Source organism: Vipera berus (genome assembly GCF_964194415.1).
Source record: "Vipera berus genome assembly, chromosome: 11".
NCBI classification, from domain to species: domain Eukaryota; kingdom Metazoa; phylum Chordata; class Lepidosauria; order Squamata; family Viperidae; genus Vipera; species Vipera berus.
In genome coordinates this window covers 16,588,725-16,608,663 of record NC_138214.1, presented here as the reverse complement: position 1 = coordinate 16,608,663, position 19,939 = coordinate 16,588,725, and the positions used below count along the sequence as shown (strand labels likewise).

The 19,939-nt window shown below is 45.6% G+C and overlaps 1 protein-coding gene across 1 annotated transcript in view; it reads right to left on the bottom strand.

Moving 5' to 3' along the window:
• Nucleotides 1–19,326, bottom strand: part of LOC308673198 (pre-mRNA 3'-end-processing factor FIP1-like) — a 43,443-nt gene extending 24,117 nt beyond the window's left edge. The window contains exons 1-7 of the mRNA XM_081336697.1: nt 19,199–19,326; nt 12,313–12,349; nt 11,323–11,404; nt 8,089–8,189; nt 7,145–7,203; nt 6,230–6,340; nt 3,069–3,199 (exon numbers count right to left, since the gene is read on the bottom strand). Coding sequence (XP_081192823.1) covers nt 3,069–3,199; nt 6,230–6,340; nt 7,145–7,203; nt 8,089–8,189; nt 11,323–11,404; nt 12,313–12,349; nt 19,199–19,271 — 594 coding nt within the window. The 5' untranslated portion in view covers nt 19,272–19,326. The remainder of the gene's footprint in view (nt 1–3,068; nt 3,200–6,229; nt 6,341–7,144; nt 7,204–8,088; nt 8,190–11,322; nt 11,405–12,312; nt 12,350–19,198) is intronic.
• Nucleotides 19,327–19,939: the final 613 nt, after the last annotated feature.

Sequence of the window (19,939 nt, the reverse complement as noted above, 5' to 3'; positions counted from 1 at the left end):
TTGCCTCCTGAAAAAGCATCTTTGGGATAACTGTGACCTGGATGATTGAGAATCTCCATAGGTAGTTGTTTTCTGTCTCAAACACAAAGCTCAGGTAGATATTCAAGTAGAAACAAAAAACTGGACATATTCTTTTCTCTGACTAAAAGAGTTTAAATTTGCTCTCTCAGAGACTCCCATCATTTTTTCCGTCCATTCTTCTATCGTGGGAACAGATGACAGGGCCTGGGGATAACCCTAACCCTAATTGTGCATTTTAATGCTGAGGAGGCAAAAATTGAATGCTTCTCAACCTTGACAACTTTAATATGTGTGGACTTCAACTCCCAGAATTACCCGTGCTTTGAGATCTGTGGGTTTCAACCAGTGGTGGGATTCAGCCGGTTTGCACCACTTCAGCAGAACTGGTAGCTAATTTTGTGTTGCCCAAGCCCAGAACAGACTTCCGGAAGCGGCATCCACACAGAGAACTGGTTGTTCACCTATTTGAATCCCACCGCTGGTTTCAACTCCCAGAAATTGACTGGGGAATTCTGGGAATTTGAAGTCCACGCATGTTAATTTTGAGAAACTCTGGCTGGGTCCACAGGCTAGAACAGGGGTAGGCAACCTCGGCTCTTTTATGACTCATGGACTTCAACTCCCAGAATTCCTGAGTCAGCACAGCTGACTCAGGAATTCTGGGAGTTGAAGTCCATGAGTCATAAAAGAGCCGAGGTTGCCTACCCCTGGGCTAGAAGCAACTTATTGCCTTCTGCCTGCCTCCGAAGGGTCCAAACGTTGCGATCCGAAACTGACTTGCTTTCCATCTTCATTGCATTTAAAATCTACGTTCTTGTACAGGTAGTCTTTGATTTACAACCACAATTGAGCCAAAAAATTCTGTTGCTAAGTGAAACATTTGTTAAGTGAATTTTGGCCTATTTTACGACCTTTCTTGCCTCAATTGTTACTGTAGGTAAATCACTGCAACTGTTAGCACCGTTGTTAAGTGAATCTGGCTTCCCCATTGACTTTGCTGATAAGGTCACAAAAGTTGATCGCATGACCTCAGGACACTGGAACCGCCATAAACAGGAGGCATCCAAATTTTGATCACGTGACCATGGGGATGCTGAAATGGTTGTTAAGTGTGAAAAATGGTCATAGGTCACTCTTTTCAATGACGTTGCAACTTTGGTCATTAAGTGAACTGCTGCAATTCAAGGACCACCCGTACATCATTGCAGCTTTTGGATTACAGGAAGTCCTCGATTGACAACAGTTCATTTAGTGACCATTCGAGGTTGCAACAGCACTGAAAAACAGTGGCTTAGGACCATTTATCACACTTACGACTGCTACGGCATCCCCATGCTCAGGTGATCAAAATTCAGATGCTTGGCAACTGACTCATATTTATGACGGTCGCAGTGTCCCGAGGAATCAGGTGATCCCCTTCTGCGACCTTCTGACAAGCAAAGTTGACGGGGGAAGCCAGATTCACTTAACAACCGTGTTACTAACTTGAACCACTTCAGCGATTCACTTAACCACCGGGGCGAGAAAGGTCGTGAAATGGGGCAAAATTCACCCAACAACTGTCTTGCATATAAATGCTGTGGCTGTAAGTTGAGGACTGCCTGTATCCTGTCATGGGAGGCAAGACTCAACCGGGGAAGAGGACGGGCCCTGGGGTCCAATGAAAGTGCCGGCCGGGGGCTGCTTCACAGGCGACATCTTGGCCCCCCTCAGGAGAGGCCGTTGCCAGAGGCTCCACCCGAACCGCCTTCGCCGTTCACCTCCGCCGAGAAGGGAGGAGCTCATTGGTGTGTCTGGTTTATGCAGGCAGTCCTTGACTTACAACAGTTCGTTTAGTGACTGTTCGAACTTACGGCGACACTGAAAAAAGCGACTTATGACCATTTTTCAGAGTTACAACCTTTGCAGCACTGCCTTGGTCACGTGATCTACATTTGGACACTTGGCAGCTGATTCACATTTATTACAGTCGCAGTGGCATATGTTTATTGGATAAAAATCTGAATGAGGGATCCTTAGGGCTCTCTGAGCTTGGTTGTCCCAAAGTTGCTTTTTCAAAAGGCAACTGGCCTGGTTGCAGCCATCTTTGTTTTTAACTTGAAGACGTTTTGTTTCTCATCCAAAAAGCTTCTTCGGTTCTGAATGAAGAAGCTTGAAGTCGGAAGAAGCTTCTTGGATGAGAAGTGAATCCCTCAGAAAAAGCATCGATCCTAGGCCAGGGATAGGCAACCTTGGCTCTTTTATGGCTCGTGGACTTCAACTCCCAGAATTCCTGAGCCAGCCACGCTGAGGGGAAAAAGAGAGGTTTCCAAGCTGACCCATGCTGGTTCAGGAATTCTGGGAGTTGAAGTCCACCAGCCATAAAAGAGCCAAGGTTGCCTAGCCCTGGCCCTAGGCCAATGAAACTAAAAGGATTCTGTGAGGAAACTGCTTTCCCGAACCTGACAGAAAGCAATTTTTATTCCTTTACCCTGAATCTGGGCCTGCCATCAAGTGATTCATGGCTAACGAACAACCCTTTGCATCTCCCATTCAAATGCAGGTGGTCCTCGACTTACAACAGTTCATTTAGTGACTGTAGTTACAACGGGACTGAAAAAAGCGACTCATGACCATTTTTCACCGTTGCACCATGGTCATGTGATTGAAATTCAGATGCTTGGCAACTGACTCATACTTATGACGGTTGCAGTGTCCCGGAGTCACGTGATCCCATTTTGTGACCTTCGGACAAGCGAAGTCAATGGGGAAGCCAGATTCACTTAACAGCTGGATGACTAACTTCTCAACTGCAATGGTTCACTTAATAAATACGTCAAGAAAGGTCGTAAATTGGGGGAAAACTCACTTCACAAATGTTTCACTTAACAACAGAAATATGAGGCTCAGTTGCGGTTGTAAATTGAGGACTACCGGTACGCCTCTCCAGCCATTTCAAAACCATGCCTATTGATAAAATTCACTCTGAACGGGAACAGTCAAAACGAAGGGGTCCTGTTGGTCTGTGGGGGTGTGTGTTTGTGTGCGTCCAAGCTCTGCATTTTTACCGTGATCTTATTTTCGGCGCAGGTGGGGACCGAAGGCTCCAGGCCCAGCTGAAGCCGGCGCTGTTTTTCACAATAGGCTTTCCATGTTTCCTCGTTGAATCCGTAATTGAAATAATCGGAAAGGTCAGCACCTGGAAAGAAATGAAGCATGTTGAGGAAAAAGAGGGTCCTCCGGGACAAGTCGACTCTTCCGGCAAGAAAGAAACGGGGGGCCCTGAACTGGAGAAGTGGCTTGTACCCACTTCCTTTTGCAGCAGAGAAATCTTCTTTCGAGATTCTTCCACTAAAAATAAATAGCAAGTTACCGGGAAGAAGAAAAGGAGAACAGCAAGGAGATGCTGACATATTACACCTGTAGTTCAGTGCTCTCCAAACATGGCAACTTTAAGACTTGTGGACTTCAACTCCCAGAATTCCCCAGCCAGGCATATTCTGGGACTTGAAGTCCACAAGTCTTACAGTTGCCAAGTTTGGAGAGCCCTGCCCTAGTTAAAGTGAATTATAAAAGATGATCTGGAGAATAATCCAAGAACCGTATCCTTCAACGCTCCACCACACTCTCCTACCTCGGAAGACTCTGTCTTTCGATGACTCACAGGGAATTTTAACGACCTTTTTCATCATTGCCAATCATCTCTGCTGTCATATTTCACCAAAATTGGAGCCAGCTGTTGCTACAGTTAAGCATAATTGCAAGATATTTTTTTGTTTCCAGGGAGTGGACATTTTTAACACTCCAAATCTTACTGAAGGATAATTTCCATATGTTACGACCAGACACATTCATTAGGTCCTGTGCAGGCCGAAGGTCACCTGGTTAACCTTCACGAGTTGCCTGCAGGCCACCTGCAAGCCCCACACATTTTTGTGGCCCACAAACCAGAGGACCCCCCACGAGTTGGTGGGACCATTATTTTAGCACCATTTTTTTTGTTTAGGTTGGTGATTGTGAAGTGTTTCATCTTTTAAACATTCTCATGCTCCTGAAATCTGGGAACATTTGTGGTGAAATATATTTAGAATTCGAAGACACGCTCACACGCATGCTAATGGCAATAATCCCAAAGACTGAAATGTCTGAATGGCATCCATCTTCAATGCAACAATGCAAATCATAGCCACAATTTCTGAAACTAGGATTCAAAGCAGGTTCACAAATCGGGGTAACAAATTAACCAGAATTTGTAGCGGTGGCCCTCGACATAGAACCATTTGTTTAAATGACTGTTTGAAGCCACAACAGAGCTGAATAAAGTACCGTAACTGGCTGGGGCAATTCATGCTGGCTGGGGAATTCTGGGAGTTGAATTCCACAAGTGGCAAAGCTGCCAAGTTTGGAGACCCCTGGGAGGAGAGGAATCCAAAGAGGTTGCAGACTCCAGAGAGAGGATTGTGCAACAGGAGACAAGCCATTCACACCTATGTTTGTGGTTCTTTGGACTAGATAGGTGCACAAAACGCCACACTCTAGCCAAGAGGTTTTCTCTGAAATTCTCTTCTTACCCTTTGGAAAAAATAAATAAATTACCCAACAAGGTCTGTTTCTTTAAGTGCTGTGAGAGTAACCTTCCAAGGGGAAAGTGATGCAAGTTAGATAAGAGAAATCTGAGCCCAAAACAGAAATGTAACCTGAGAAAGTGTTTCAGGATGCACCCTCCCTAGTTCTGTTTAGGAGAAAGTGGGGAGCGGGAGATGCATTGAGTGTGGCCAAATTCTGTTACTGCAACCCCACAATAAAAGTAGACTTTTATTGTTCATCTCTTTGGTGTTCAAGTCTGAACTTGTGATGGAATGTGGTGAGGAGGGGGATTCCCAGGAGGGAGGGGGTCAATTCCAGAGGAGGAAGAGGCAGCTTAGCCCAGAGATTATATGTGACAGAAAGAGGGTGAAGACAGCTCCTCCCTAATGGTGCCCAGAGTATATTGTACATGCAGAAAGTAAACTCTTCAGTCTGCTAAGAATTCGGTCTATAGTACAGTAGGTGTGAAAACAAGAAAGATCTCAGCTTGAAAAAATGGTTCCTGGTTTTCAGCCTGACACAGGCTGACTGTGCAATTCTGGGAGCTGACGTCCACACATGATGGCTGATGAATTCTAGGAACTGACTGAGGGATTCTGGGAGCTGAAGCCCACCATCTTTCTCTCATGCATGATCTCTAGGCTAAGTTTGCCAAGATTTGGTCTATAGGTGTGAAAATAATAAAGAACTCAGCTTGGAAGAAAGTGTCATTCTGGCTTTGAAGCCTGACAGCTCTACCTGAAAAGTACATCAATCTTACAACTTTAAATGTGCCTTTCCCCCCTGCCCCCCGCCATGCATTCATGTTCAAGAGAACTAGGGACGTCCCATCTAAGACTCCCTCCAGTTACATTTTTGGTTTGGTCTCAAATTTCTCTTTTCTGAGGCTCTTCCTCAAGGTTATCCTCATTTCAGTTTCTAAATGAGGAGCAACAAGAAAAAAAGGGGGGAGAATCTGAAAATAGGTAGGCCACAGCCGCTGAAAGCTCAGTAGCTGAGCTCTAATGACTAAAATTGCCCATCCCTGATTGATCTGAGGGGGTCCAAAATCAAGGAGCAGCGTGGTGGCTCAGAGTTTAAGATGCTGGGTTTGTTGGCTGGAAAGACGGCACCCAGGTTCAAGACCCGAGCGCCGTGCGATGGAGTGAGCTCCCGTTCCGTGCCCCAGCTCCTGACAACCTAGCAGCTCGAAAGCATGCAAATGCGAGTAGATAAATAGGTACCACTTCAGTGGGAGGGTAACAGCGCTCCGTGGTGTCATGCTGGTCACGTGACTGTGGAAATGTCTTCGGACAGCTCTGATTAATGGCCTTGAAATGGAGATGAGCATCGCCCCCTAGAGTCGGCAATGAGTAGCGGAGTAAAATTCGCAGGGACTCCTTTTATCCAACCTCAAGTAAACAGATCAGGTGGTCCTACTGCACAGACAAAGATCTCCCCATTTCCAAAATGATAGTGCTGCTCTTAAATTTCACCGCACCGCGTTATGGAGAGCAGGCCCATAAATTTGAGACTGTATCCACCTGTCCCACCTCTCCTCACCAAGGACCAGCGATGCCAGGCCAAGCCAAACCAAATAACGGGGGGGGGGGGGAAAGAAAGCTGTTGATCATATTTACCACAAGAAACTTTGAGGCCCCACCTGGTTTCCTCCACGGTTTGTCTTCAAACGATTCTAAATCCACCTCGATTACCGGCAAGCCGTTAATATTCCCCGAAGCCTCTAAATCAATACCTTTAGGCTGCGACTTGGCTTTGAATAAAAGAAAACAGATGGTTAGTGCTTAAGGCTGGCTAGGGAGATGTTCCCAGGGTGAGGAAACTGTGCAGCTCAAAAAAAGATAAATCTCTTCCTGGATAAATTTAGCTTCGGCTCCTGCCCATTTGCAAATAAAATAGCTTTGCATGTGTGTGTGTGCTTCTCAACACAATGCATTGTTTTGCTCCATGGAGAAAAAATGGCGAGGAAGGAAGGAAGGAAGGAAGGAAGGAAGGAAGGAAGGAAGGAAGGAAGGAAGGAAGGAAGGGAGAGAGAGGAAGAGAGGAAGGAAGGAAGGAAGGAAGGAAGGAAGAGAGAGAGAGGAAGAGAGGAAGGAAGGAAGGAAGGAAGGAAGGAAGGAAGGAAGGAAGGAAGGAAGGAAAGAGAGAGAGAGGAAGGAAGGAAGGAAGGAAGGAAGGAAGAGAGAGAGGAAGGAAGGAAGGAAGGAAGGAAAGAGAGAGAGAGGAAGGAAGGAAGGAAGGAAGGAAGGAAGGAAGGAAGGAAGGAAGGAAGGGAGGGAGGGAGGGAGGGAGGGAGAGAGGGAGGGAGGGAGGAGTGAGGAAGGGAGGGAGAGACAGAGACGAAGGAAATAAGAAAGGGAAGGGACACGAAGGAAGGCGTGAAGGAAAGAACAGAATCAGCATGCTAATTAAATAAGCCTAATTAATTAATAGCATACCTTACAAGGACTGATGTGGTCTGAGATAGCCATTTTGATTGTACTGAGAAATAATGCAGAATAAAAGATTCATTTGCCCAAAGAAAAAAAGATAACCGGAAATAATGCTCCGTTCATACCTGATGCTGGTGCTCCGTAGCCTCGACCCATTTTTAGATTCAGATTCATTGGAGTCCCCCTAAAAAAGAATAAAAACAGAATTGCAGTTTCTGGGCAATCTATGCAGGGTTTAGTTCCAAAAACCATCATTAGGGTCTTCGACCAGTTCAAATCAAACCATAATGCCCACTAAAAAATAATAATTACTGGATAGTTCCAATCATCTGCGGAGCGGACAGGCTGACCCAGGAGAAGGGGTGAGTGGAGACAACCCTGCTGGGCTGGGAGCCCCCTCCCCAATTCTAACTGGGAGTGGAAGGCCTGCCCAGCTGGTTGGTGTCAGGTTGAGTCACTCTTGTTTAACTGAAAGCTGCTTTGGTGACTTTGTACATCCAGCAGAAATTTGATCTAGTGGTCAAGGCACCAGCTGGAAAACAGAAGATGGTGAGTTCCAGTCTTGCCTTAGACATGAAAAACTGGGTGAGTTTGGGCCAATGGTGAGTTCTAGTCCCACCTTAGGTTTGAAAGCCAGGTGGGTGACTTTCAGCCAATCACCAGGAGATGGTGAGTTCTAGTCCTGCTTTAAGCATGAAAGCCAACTGGGTGACTTTGGCCAATCATCAAGAGACAATGAGTTCTGGTCCTGCCTTAGGCATACAAGCTACCTGGGTGACTTTGGGCCAATCACCAGGAGATAGTGAGTTCTAGTCCTGCCTTAGGCACGAAAGGCAGCTGGGTGATTTGGGGCTAGTCAAGTCTCTCTTAGCCCAATCCACCTTCCAGGGTTAAGGTTAGGGTTGTGGGAAAAATAGGAAGAAGGATAGCTTCACCTCCTTGAGTTATTTATAAAAATAATCGAGGCAGGATAAAAATGAAATAAACAAAGCATTGCAGATCTCAAGAACCTTGCGCAACGATGGCACAAAGAAAAGAAGAGGATTTGGGAGAAGGTGCAAACACATACATATAAGATGGGGCTCCAGTCTTGATGTTGCCAATCGTGACGCGAATGTCATCATCGTCACTGTCACTCTCCTCCTCCTCATCTTCCCCGCTTGGGATGGTCTACAGCACAAAAACATGTCCAGCATGAGAAATTAGGCTAGAAACTGGAAGTCAGGCTAGGTGAGTTGTACAAAAAAGAACGTGGGGGAAAAAGAGAGTAGAGGTAGCTCCATCTAATTTTTTTTTAAAAATCCCATTTATATCCCGCCCTTCTCCGAAGACTCAAGGCGGCTTACAATCTAAGAAGCACAAATCAATGTGCTTAGCAATTTGGATTTGTGGCCCACCTGATTATGCATAATCAGATTAGTGTGTTGACTGTTACCAACCAGAGTGACAGCATTTTCCCCAAGGCAATTTGTCCCTAAGCTGGTCTTTCAAGTCTTCTAACAGTGCCCCAAACGCCACTGTGATTGGACCTATGAACCTACCTGATGGTCATCTTCCTCCTCTTCTCCTTCCTGCCACCCTTCCCAGCACCAGAGCCTTCTCCAGAGAGCTAGGTCTTCTCATAACCCTTCCAAAGTGGGATGATTGGAACTTGGTCCTTTGTGCATCGGGTGAGAACTCTGGGTTGGTTGGTTGGTCTTCTTGGTTAACCCACGGATTTCTTGGGAGTCTTGTCCAACACCAAACATGAGAAGTATCAATATTCTTTCTGTCCTGTCCCTTCAAAATCCAACTTTCACTTCCACAGAATGTCACAGGGAAAAAAAAAAGTCTTGTGTAATTCTGATTTTTCTGGGTACAGACACATCCAGGCATCTGAATACCTTTTCTAAGGCTTCCTTAGATACCCTAGCAAATGCTAGTCTTTGGAATACTTGACTGGTGGTCCCTGTACTCTTGACGGTTGGTCCTACAAGGCAAAAGCCATCCACCACTTCAATATTTTCATTGTCAACTCTAGCGCTGGCTGCTGGACCAGTTATCACTACTCTGGTTTATATTTAATCTTAGCCCTACTTTTTTCCACCGTGCTCCTTGTTTTCATTAATGAAGCCTCCAGATTATTTGCATTTTTAATGATCAGAGTAGTATCATCAGCACTGTGCAAATTATGTTTCTTCCTTCAGTTTTATAACCACGTTCATCCTCTTCCAATCCAGCTTGTCAGTAAAAATTCCACAGGTGGGTTGACTAATTAAGAACATATACTCTTATATATGTATAGTTTATAATTTATAAAGAGAATGATTAATTAGGGGAACAGCTTGCCTCATGAAGTTCTGGGTGCTCCATCGCTGGAGGATTTTAAGAAAAGATTGGACAGCCATTGGTCGAAAATGGGATAGCATCTCCTGCTTGAGCAGAGGGTTGGACTAGAAGACCTCCAGGGTCCCTTCCAACTCTCTTATTCTCTTATTCAAGCCAATTTTGCCACGTTCTGTCTGGACTGTGGCTTTCTGACTGCATATACGTACATGAGAACAATGAGATCTTCTGGAATTCCCATTTTTCTAGTGACATTCCATAGCCTGACATTGTCAGCACCATCATTTTGTCAACTAAGCATATGCTACCTAATTTTTTTGGTATTCTTATGGCTTTTTCAATTATGCAGCATGCATCGGTCTCTTATTCCTCGAACATTTCTAAAATCAGTTTTGTAAGTTCTTCCACGTGGCGCTCTAATTTGTGCCAGATGATCCTAACCGTTGCTAGCATGAGAAAATAAGATAATGTACAATAGCATCTGCACTCTGTTGAAGTCTCATTTTTTTGGGTATCCACGTGTAGTCCAACATCTCTGTTGGCCACTTTGTTATTCTCCAGATTTGCTGCTACAGAATGGTTGGAACCTTTACGATTACTTTTTGTTGTTGTTGTTGCTTGTCATATTTCTGTAGTTCTTCTGTCAATTGTTGTAGCCTTCTAACTTGGTAATAATGGAAGCACTGATCTAACTTCATCTATACTAAAGCTACTCTAAAGAATCTGGATGTTGACACCTGCACTGTACAGAATTTCAATCTACTTATTATTGGTTGATAGAGCCTTGGTGGCGCAGTGGGCTAATGCCTCCTTAAGTAACACCAGCTGCCTGCAATTAGTGCAGGTTCGAGTCCCACCAGGCTCAAGGTTGACTCAGCCTTCCATCCTTCCGAGGTAGGTAAAATGAGGACCCAGATTGTTGGGGGCAATTAAGCTGACTTTGTAATAATGCCGCTTGGGGGGGGTGTGTGTGAAAGCCCTAATAAGCAGGCATATACATAGAATGAAGGCTACTGCTAAGCTTGTAAGCCGCCCTGAGTCTTCGGAGAAGGGCGGGATATAAATGGAATTAAAATAAAAATAAATAAAATAAATCTTCACTGAACTGGTTAGTGTTTGTCCATCGGTGTCTCTCAGCATGACAATGTGAGGTTGGAACTTCTGTGTTCCAACCAAGGTCTTTGATCTTTTAGAAAATGTTTCTTGTTTTTCCATGTTTTTCAGTCTTCAGGGATTTTAAAGCCGTTGTTGTAATACTGCTTCTTGTCTCTGGAACTCTTAATTGTCTTTCAGGAGGGTTTCTTTGGGGGGGGGGGGCGCATGTCTTTCTCAGCACTGGCTTCTTTCTCTCCCCTTCTTGGCAGTTTCCATGGTTTGTTCTGACATCCAGTTTGCTTTCTTCTCTTTTTCCCCCTCTTCAGTGGTATTTTTTCCCATTTATTTATTTATTTTTATTTTAATCCCATTTATATCCCGCCCTTCTCCTTAACTGCTTCTTTAAATCCAATCCATAGTTCCTCTGGTTGTCTATCAATTACCAATCAATCCAATATTTATTGCAGTCATAGACTTGCATGGTATCTATCAATGATGTTCATGATTTCCAAATAACTCTTGATGCTCTGCTTGAAAATGATGGCTATGTGCTCGAGGCCACATAATGGAAACTGGTTGACTTTCTTCCTCTACTTTAGCTTGACACTCCCAGTTCTGCTCCTCTCTCCCAGGAACACCCCACCCTTGCTAGAATGAGGCAACAAAGTAGGACATGAAGAGGTAGGTCCCCAACTATTGTTAGTGTGAGCTCTGACCCATCAATCTCTTCATGGATTTCTCCTATGAGCATAGCCAGCCCTCGACAGAAAAATACCCAACAATTGTCTGTTTTGGACAAGACGGGAATGAAGCCCAACACGTTTGCCAGACACATGATTGGAAAAGGCTGTGCTGGACTTTCTACTTGAGGATCGTCACTTACCTGCTGCAACAGTTCTTGGTCTTCACTGATAACGATCCTGGTCTCCTTAGGAATGTCTTGCAATGGATGAGATTCGGTGTGCCTGATAAAAATAAATGCAACAATAAGGGCAACTCGTATTTCTTTGGGCCGTGTCCCAAGGTTTCCCATTTGCAGCAGTTTCCACCCAACAGGATACAGATTACATTGGCCGATCAGTAGGACAACTGACCCTCCAGCATAGCAAGTATTCCTTTCTAGGCAGATGTCAATATATAGGGTTATCTTTGGCACGCTCAACTGCAGCCAGAACTAAGCTTCTGCGGGACGCTGGAGTTGCAGTCCAAGGTGTCCACGGAACCGTCAATGGGCTTGACCAGAAACAGGCTTGTTTTCCATCCACTTGGCCAACTTTTTCATTGATTTCAAGAATTCCCATCTTCTTTTTAAGAAAAGTCCAAGACAGTTAACCAGAAAGTTGGAAAGAAAGCTTGCTCCCGTTCAATACACACATACATACATACCATGCATACACACATGCACACACACACACACACAAAAAAGAAATGTGGCTAAAACAGAGTTTAGAACTCCAAACGATAAAATAAAATGCAAATAAAACAGGTATATGAAAAGCACTTTAGTTTTTTTTTTAAAGTAATGAGGTTTTGATACTGGGAATAAGCCCAAGTGACAAAGCTACACTTAAGCTTTTACAATTAATGCAACATTAATTTAATCTAAGGTAATGTAATGTAATTAAATTAATTTAATGTAACATAAAAGTACGTCCATCACCTGATGTGCTCCAGAAACATTATATAATGTTATGAGAATTATAACATTTATACATAAATCATGTTATGTGCTATGATGTTCAATTAGCATGGCAAAAGCTTGCCGGGTGTGATGGGACTGAAGTCCAACAGACCCAAAGAGTTGGGTCATGTTACAGAAAGTTGCCACTTGATCTAAAAGTTTGGTTCTAAATGAAAAACTTGGAAGATTTACCCAGATATTGGTCCATCTTCTGGCTTACCATTGTCATCTGAAAATAGGGAGAAAGACAAATACTAATTAAAGGCAAAGATAAATCCTTCAACATTTGTAAATAAAAAAAGAACTCAGCGTTGACTCATGAGATGTTTCTGTTCAGCAATTTCTATGAAGTATGAAAGGGTGGTGGGGATGTGGACAAACGAGTGAGTGAGAAGGGAACAATTGCTCTCCTTGGCCTGTCCCTCTACTCAGCCTCTTCCTAGCTTATGTCTCACTTCTTCTAACCACAGCGTCACCCAAGCACCAATCCTTCTTAAAGTCTCCTGATGACTTCAGGGACCTTTCCACCGAGTTTTCTTGGCAGCCACATGGAAGTGCTTTGCTGCTACTCTCTTCAAGATATTGTGTTGTGTTTACAACCTCCAAGGATTTCCTAACTTCCCAGATCAGGAGACGTAACACTCTCAATTTCCAAGACAGCAAATTCCAGTTGGACAAGTGATAAAAGGACAAGTGAGAAGAGCAATTTGGCAGTTAGAAGCAACGACCAATCAGCTTCCTTTTGCTGGATGTGTTTGGACAGAGACTTAGACAGCTTTCTGTAGGGGATGCTTTGATCTGGATTCCTGCCTCTAGCAGAAATGAGAATGGAGGGTTTTCCAATTGAAGGGTTTCCAAATGGGTAGTCAGGGAAGTTTTCTGCAGCCAAGGCAACAGAACCCACCATCCTTCTGAACCTGTGCCTGGAGTCTGGACTCCACCGACTACGAGGATTGGTAAGGAGTCACACCTCAGACAACTCATTCATAAATAATTACTTCTTGTGCTTAGAAATCAGGGAGGAAGCCACGTTCACACCGTTTCCTGCCTCACATTTCCTGGGCAAAGAGGATGCACATGAAATTTGATCTGTGGCCTATTTTGACATTAGCAGGCTGACTGTATAGTTTATGTTTATACAAATGGATCTGCATGCCTCGCTCATGCAGAAACTCCTTAAAACTTTTGCAAACTAAAACTCATACTTCCCCTAGAAGAGAATATTGGTAGCTTAGGGTTGAGCTGTGGAGTCCTTGCTGCTCTCTGAGCTTGATGCTTTTCTTGTGGGCGTTTCATTACCCAACTATGTAACCTCATCAGTGTGATGGGGGGGGGGCTTGCTCCCTGTTTATATACAGTAGCTTGCCCTGCCAGTGTTGGTGAAGGGGTGGGTTCTTTGATTAAAATATTGTTTTCTGCTTGGTCGATCCTTGGTGTTAATCCCCGCTTATCTGGGTGTTGGCTGATAGAGAGGATGTGTTCTGTTCTTTTTTTCCCTTCTTATTTATTGTCTCTTTTAAATGTAAATGTGGTTACCTCTGTCTACAGATTGGAACATCTCACTAAGACCAACTGGCCATGGGGAATTTCAACAAATACAGGCAGTCCTCAATTTACAACAGCTCATTTAGTGACAGTTCGAAGTTACAACATCGCTGAAAAAAGTGATTTATGACCGTTTTTCACACTTACAACCATTACAGCATCCCTATGGTCACGTGATCAAAATTCGGGCACTTGGCAACTGACTCGTATTTATGACGGTCACAGTGTCCCAGAATCATGTGATCCCCTTTTTCAACCTTCTGACAAGCAAAGCCGGAAGCCAGATTTGCTTAGCAACCGTGTTATGAATTTAACAACTACAGTGATTCGCTTAACAAATGTGGCAGGAAAAATCATAAAAGGGGGCAAAACTCACTTATCAAATGTCTCACCTAACAACAGCAATTTTGGGCTCAATTGTGGTCGTAAGTTGAGGACTGCCTGTACAAACGTTAAATTAATTTCGACGGAAGCATGGCCAATAATAATAAAGTCAATCCAGAAATATGAGAGTTACAATAATTTTGACAAGAACATGGTCACCAATAATAAAAGCATGAATGAAACGATTAATATAGCATTGAACTGTCCTGTGATGAATTGTCTTAGATCCCTCTATGTCAGGGGTCTTCAAACTCGGCCCTTTTATGACTCATGGACTTCAACTCCCAGGATTCCTCAGCCAGGCATGCTGGCTGAAGAATTCTGGGAGTTGAAGTCCATGAGTCATAAAAGGGCCAAGTTTGAAGACCCCTGCTCTATGTGGTGGCTGGCATATGTTTATTGTATCTGTGTATTTATGAATGGCTGACACATGTTCACTTTATTTTGTTGGGTTTTTTTAATGGATGGCTGACATGTTTATTTTGTCTCTGTGTCTATGGATGACTGACAATATAGAGATAAACCTAGTTAAGCAGGGATCAACACCAAACCATCCAGTAGAAAACAATACTCTAATCAAGGAACTTGGAAGGAGCAAAACCACACCTCCACCAACAGTGGCAGGGCAAGCTACTATACATAAACAGGGGGCAAATCCTACATTCCCTTGCACTGATGATATTACCTAGCTGGGTAACGAAATGTCTGCAGGAAACAACCAAGCTCAGAGAGCACCATAAGATTCGCATGACTATACCGGGATAATAGTAACAGTTTCAATCAAGCAAATGCCAAAGAAGTGGTGTTTTCTTTGGTACTGATCTGACAAACAGCTTACAAAATCAATTTGGATTGTGATGGCATGTATGACAGTTCATTTCCTCTATACAACCTGTTTCTTCCTCCTTAGGTGCTCTGCCTGTTTAAATAGTTCACTGGAGAGATTTGTTCTTATTGTAACATTAATTCATTCTGGGTGCAATTACCTATCTTTGTTTATTTAAAGCACTCCTGCTTCAAATAAGAAAAGATGGAAACTCTGCACGGATGGCACATCTGCAAAGCCAAAGACTCAATTGCAGCTTCTCAAGAGTAACACACAGCCTGATGACTCAGTTCTTAAAATCCTTTTCATAGAGACCTGGAACCAATCTGCTTCAACAACTATGCCACTATAATAACCTAAACACATTAGGAAAGGAAACAAAACCCTATTTATCCAAGTAAGATGCTAAAAGTCCCCACAATGTTATTTTGATACCATCCAAGAGATGTATTATGGTTTACATTACCTAAGGAAACAAAATTGGATGGCTTTTTGTTGGTATATGTCTAGAAACACCTGGCTAACTATTCTAACTAGAGAGTATCATCACATCAACAATGCTAAGAGGTAGAGCAGGGGTCTTCAAACTCGGTCCTTTTATGACTCATGGACTTCAACTCCCAAAATTCCTCAGCCAGGCACACTGACTGAGGAATTCTGGGAGTTGAAGTCCATGAGTCATAAAAGGGCCGAGTTTGAAGACCCCTGAGGTAGAGCATAAAAGTCACCCTTGATGACCACCAGGAAACCCAAAATATAGACTGATGATAGATAAAAGCAGTTTGCAATGTAATGAAGACTTTTTTTTCTGAAAGAGACAGAGCAGCCTTATTTCATTCTTGTTCTCCTGGCTCAATACGAGTAACTGCGAGAGGGACCTTGGAGTCCTAGTGGACGATCACTTGACTCTGAGCCAGCAGTGTGCAGCAGCAACCGAAAAAGCTAATACAATCCTGGGTTGTATAAACAGAGGCATAGAATCAAGATCGTGCAAAGTATTAGTACCACTTTATAAAGCCCTAGTGAGACCACACCTGGAATACTGCGATACTGACACTGCCTATTGATTAAACACAGCCACTGCATATATCTTTTTGGAAACAAAAGTGGGGGGGAAATAAAAATTGAGAAATACCTGCAACATGTTCCTTAGCCTACAATACTGCATAACTTGATCCCATGACCCAATTATATCTATGTTTGTTTAGATCTGCAGCAAGAACTCAGCTAGAACTGCAGAGATGGATCCATAAGGCTGCTTCTGAACCACACGTTCACACCCAAAGCACCAACGTGCTACTACTGGAATTTGCGGCACTAATTTTACAAAGCCAACAATGGCCCAGAAACATTTGAATCGCTGAATGTTTCCACCAAGAATGTAAAACTGCGTATCCTTATTAATACTCTGCTAAAGCCAAATAAACCAGTCTAAGAATAAAAATCACCTTGCACTCAAACCAGGATTGCGTTTTGTTTTACATTCTTAATTTAATATTCCAACTACTGAATTACAGATAGTCCTCGACTCATGACCAAAATTGAGCCCTAAATGTCCGTCCCTAAGCAACATAGTTGCCAAGTGAGTTTTGTCCCACAGTTTCTTGCCACAGTTGTTAAGTGAATCACTGCTGTTGTTAAGTTAGTAACACGGCTATTAAATAAATCTGGCTTCCCACTGACTTTGCTTATCAGAAGGTCGCAAAAGGGGAACATGTGACCCCGGGACACACTGCAACCGTCATAAATATGAGTCAGTTGCCAAGCCTCTGAATTTTGATCACGTGACCAGGGGTACGCTGCAACAATTGTAAGTGTGAAAACCAGTTGTAAGTCACTTTTTTCAGTGCCACTGTAACCTTGAATGGTGACTAAATGGATGGCTGTAAGTCAAGGACTACTGTGCTGTACTGAATGACGGAACTTTGAGGGCTAAATGTTCTCTCTGACTGTATTCAGGCACGATGCTAAAGCACAGTTCTAAAAGTGGAAGAAAAAAAAAGAATCTATAGGAAAACCATCTAGTTAGCTCTGATGCCCAGAATGTTATTATATAAACCAGGAAATCTTGGCCTGATAGCAATGCAAGCTATTTTTTAACAAGGTTAAACAATACAAGGTTTGCAAAGGGCTAGATTAATAATTAGCAAGTGTTACATTTTACTGAACCAAGAGCAAGCAACTAGGAGAAATAAAACGGAACCATTTCTTTGTTATCTGTAAGAAGAGAACTAAAGCTTTGCTCAGTATGGGGTTGGTGTTTGTTTGTTTTTTTGCTTGTGCACTTAACTTTAAATCATGGTTTAATGCAGGGTTTCCCAACCTTGGCAACTTTTAAGACCTGTGGACTTCAACTCCCAGAATTCCTCAGCCAGCAATGGCTGGCTGGGGATTTCTGGGATTTGCAGTCCACAATGGTTGGCTGGGGAATTCTGCGGGTTGAATTCCACAGATCTTAAAGTTGCCAAGGTCGGGAAACCCTGGTTTAACGTTAAACTACTGTATTGAAAAATCAACTCACCCCCAGCTGTTAATCCAATGAGGACATAAAAGAATACCCCATTCTTGTCAGCTCTCCCTGAATTTCAGAAACCACAATGAAAACGGACATTCTTTTAGCATAGTTATGAAAGTCCACAATCTGGTTTCATCTGGAAGTCCTGTGCAGAACGGTTCCCACGGCATGTCTTTCTACCACCCCATTCTGGGCAAGCATGAATCCGTCTCCTCCAACCAATCTCCTGAATCCCCTAGTAATGCCGCAAGTTTTGTTTGAATTACTTACTTGGGAAAGAACTCTTCCTTTTTTTCCCCACCGGGCATTTCAATTTTTGCAAGCAGTTGGGCCTGAATGTTCCAACCGGGGTCTTGCAGGCGCCTCTCCTGAAATTCTGTTCCCTCTGAAGGGCCACCCACTAGCCATGCTTCCCCTTATTCCCACAACTGTCCCCTGTGGCAAATCACGTCTCCCAATCCCTCCTTAAAACCTCCCCTAAGTTTTTTGAAGTCTCCACTTAAGCATCGTTGTTTCTTGTGATTAACTCTAGGGAGGTGTCAGCCCACCTGAATGTAGATTTTCCAACCACCCCTTAAGAGTTTAAGGCCATCTTCCATTCGTGGTCTTCTCCCTGCTGCTCACTTTCCTATCAAATTATACTGTCACCCCCACGGGGCAGGCACCCCTCTTCTTCATTCATCTACAACTGACAGATGTTATGATCAACCTGGGTTGGACTAGGTGAGAGGTTAGGGAGGACTTTCCTAAACGCTCAGGTGAGTTTTTACTTCTTTACTTTAAGGCAGGACTCTCCCAAACTTGAGACTTGTGGACTTCAGCTCCCCAGCAAGTCATACTCAGCCTGAGAATTCTGGGAGCTGAAGTCCACAAGTCTTAAAGTTGTCAAGTTTGGAGACCCCTGCTTTAAAGCACTGACTCATCCTAAGGTGAAACCTGGTTTCATTAATCCCATGTCTTGGTTCACGTGAGACAAGAGGCCAGGATCACACAGCAGCCTGGATGAAAATGTGGCTGGCTACTTTGAGGTCCAATCTGTTGGGTAAACCCAGCCCAAGTGTGAATCACGGGAACGATCAATTGTTTCTTCTGAAAGTGGTTGTCCAGTCTCTAAGAAAAGACTGGACAGCTGCTTGTCTGGAAACATATAGTGGTCTCCGGTTCGAACAGGGGGTTGGACTAGAAGACCTCCAAGGTCCCTTCCAACTCTGTTATTCTGATAAAGGCAAGATTGAAATATTTCCAAGCCAGCAGGTTTCCTGCTGCCCCTTCCCATCTTCCCTCCCCATTTGCTCGGATTCCCAAAGGTTTTGACCTTGCGGTTGTGCCGTTGTGTTCCCAACCCTCCCCTGCCCTTTGGGGGTCTCACCGCGACCGCAGGGCCTTCGTGCAGCTCGGCACCGCGGAGGGTTGGCCCCTCGCGCGGAGCATCCCTGAGCCGGAGCATCTCCGGACCGCGCATTCCTGCGCCTGGGGGGCGCCCACGCTCAGAGAAGCCCCCGGCCGGCTCTTCCTCCCGACTCCCGTCCAGGGGGCGGCGGCCGAGAGAGCCGGGAGACCAATCCCATCACCCCCAGGCAGCCCGGGGATCACGGGCTTCCAAGCCCGGCCCGACGAGCAAGCCTTGTCCGGCGCGCGAAGCGCCCAGCGCTCCAATCTCCCCATGCCCCGCCGGGTTGCATCCCGGTCCGCGGGCCTGGAAACGCCCGGCGGGGCGGTCGGGAAGCAGCCCCGGGACTCGCCCGCTGCCCAGCCCGGGAGAGCCGTCGGCCTGCGCCCAGCGCCCCCGCCCCCGCCGCCGCCCCCACCTCCGTAGAGCCACTGCTCCTCGTCCTCGTCCGCCTCCAGCTGCACGGCGGCGGGCTCCAGCTCGGTGGCCATGGCGGGGCCGGGGGGCGCGCGGGCCGCGCCTGCAGCCAAAGGGACCGAGCCGGCCGGGCTCAGCGCCGCCCCGCCTGCTGCATCCTGCGCCCAGCGCTCGCTGCGGCAGCCCCGCCGGGCTAAAACGCCGCCGCAGCCGCCATCCCCGCCCGCCCGCCCGGCTCGGCTGCTCCCCGCAGGCGCCGCAGCAGCAGCAGCAGCAGCGGCCGGGCGCGCTCTCGCTCCTTCGCTCGCTCGCTCGCCACAAAAAGAGCCCAGCTCCGGCGGGGGAGCCGCAGCCGGCGGCGCCCAGGCCGGGAGAGGGAGGCGGCGGCGGCGGCGGCGGCGGTTCCTGCAGCGAGCGAGCGGCCGGCCGGGTCCTAGCGCCCCGCCGAAGCAGGCGAGCCCGAGCGCGCCGCCGAGCTGCAGGTTGCCCGGGACGGGGCGAGCCGTGGGCTGCGGGGTGGCCGGGAGCGCCCAAGGGGGGCGGGGGAGGGTGTCGGTCTGCAGGTATGGATGGGTCTGTGTGTAAGCTGGGACGAAGGAGAAACTTCCTGGACGATTAACCAGCGGGACGGCTTGCTTCCAGAAGTTGTGGGTGCTCCATCACTGGAGGCCTTTAAGAAGAGACTGGACAGCCATTTGTCTGAAATGGTACAGGGTCTCCTGCTCGAGCAGGGGGAGAAGAG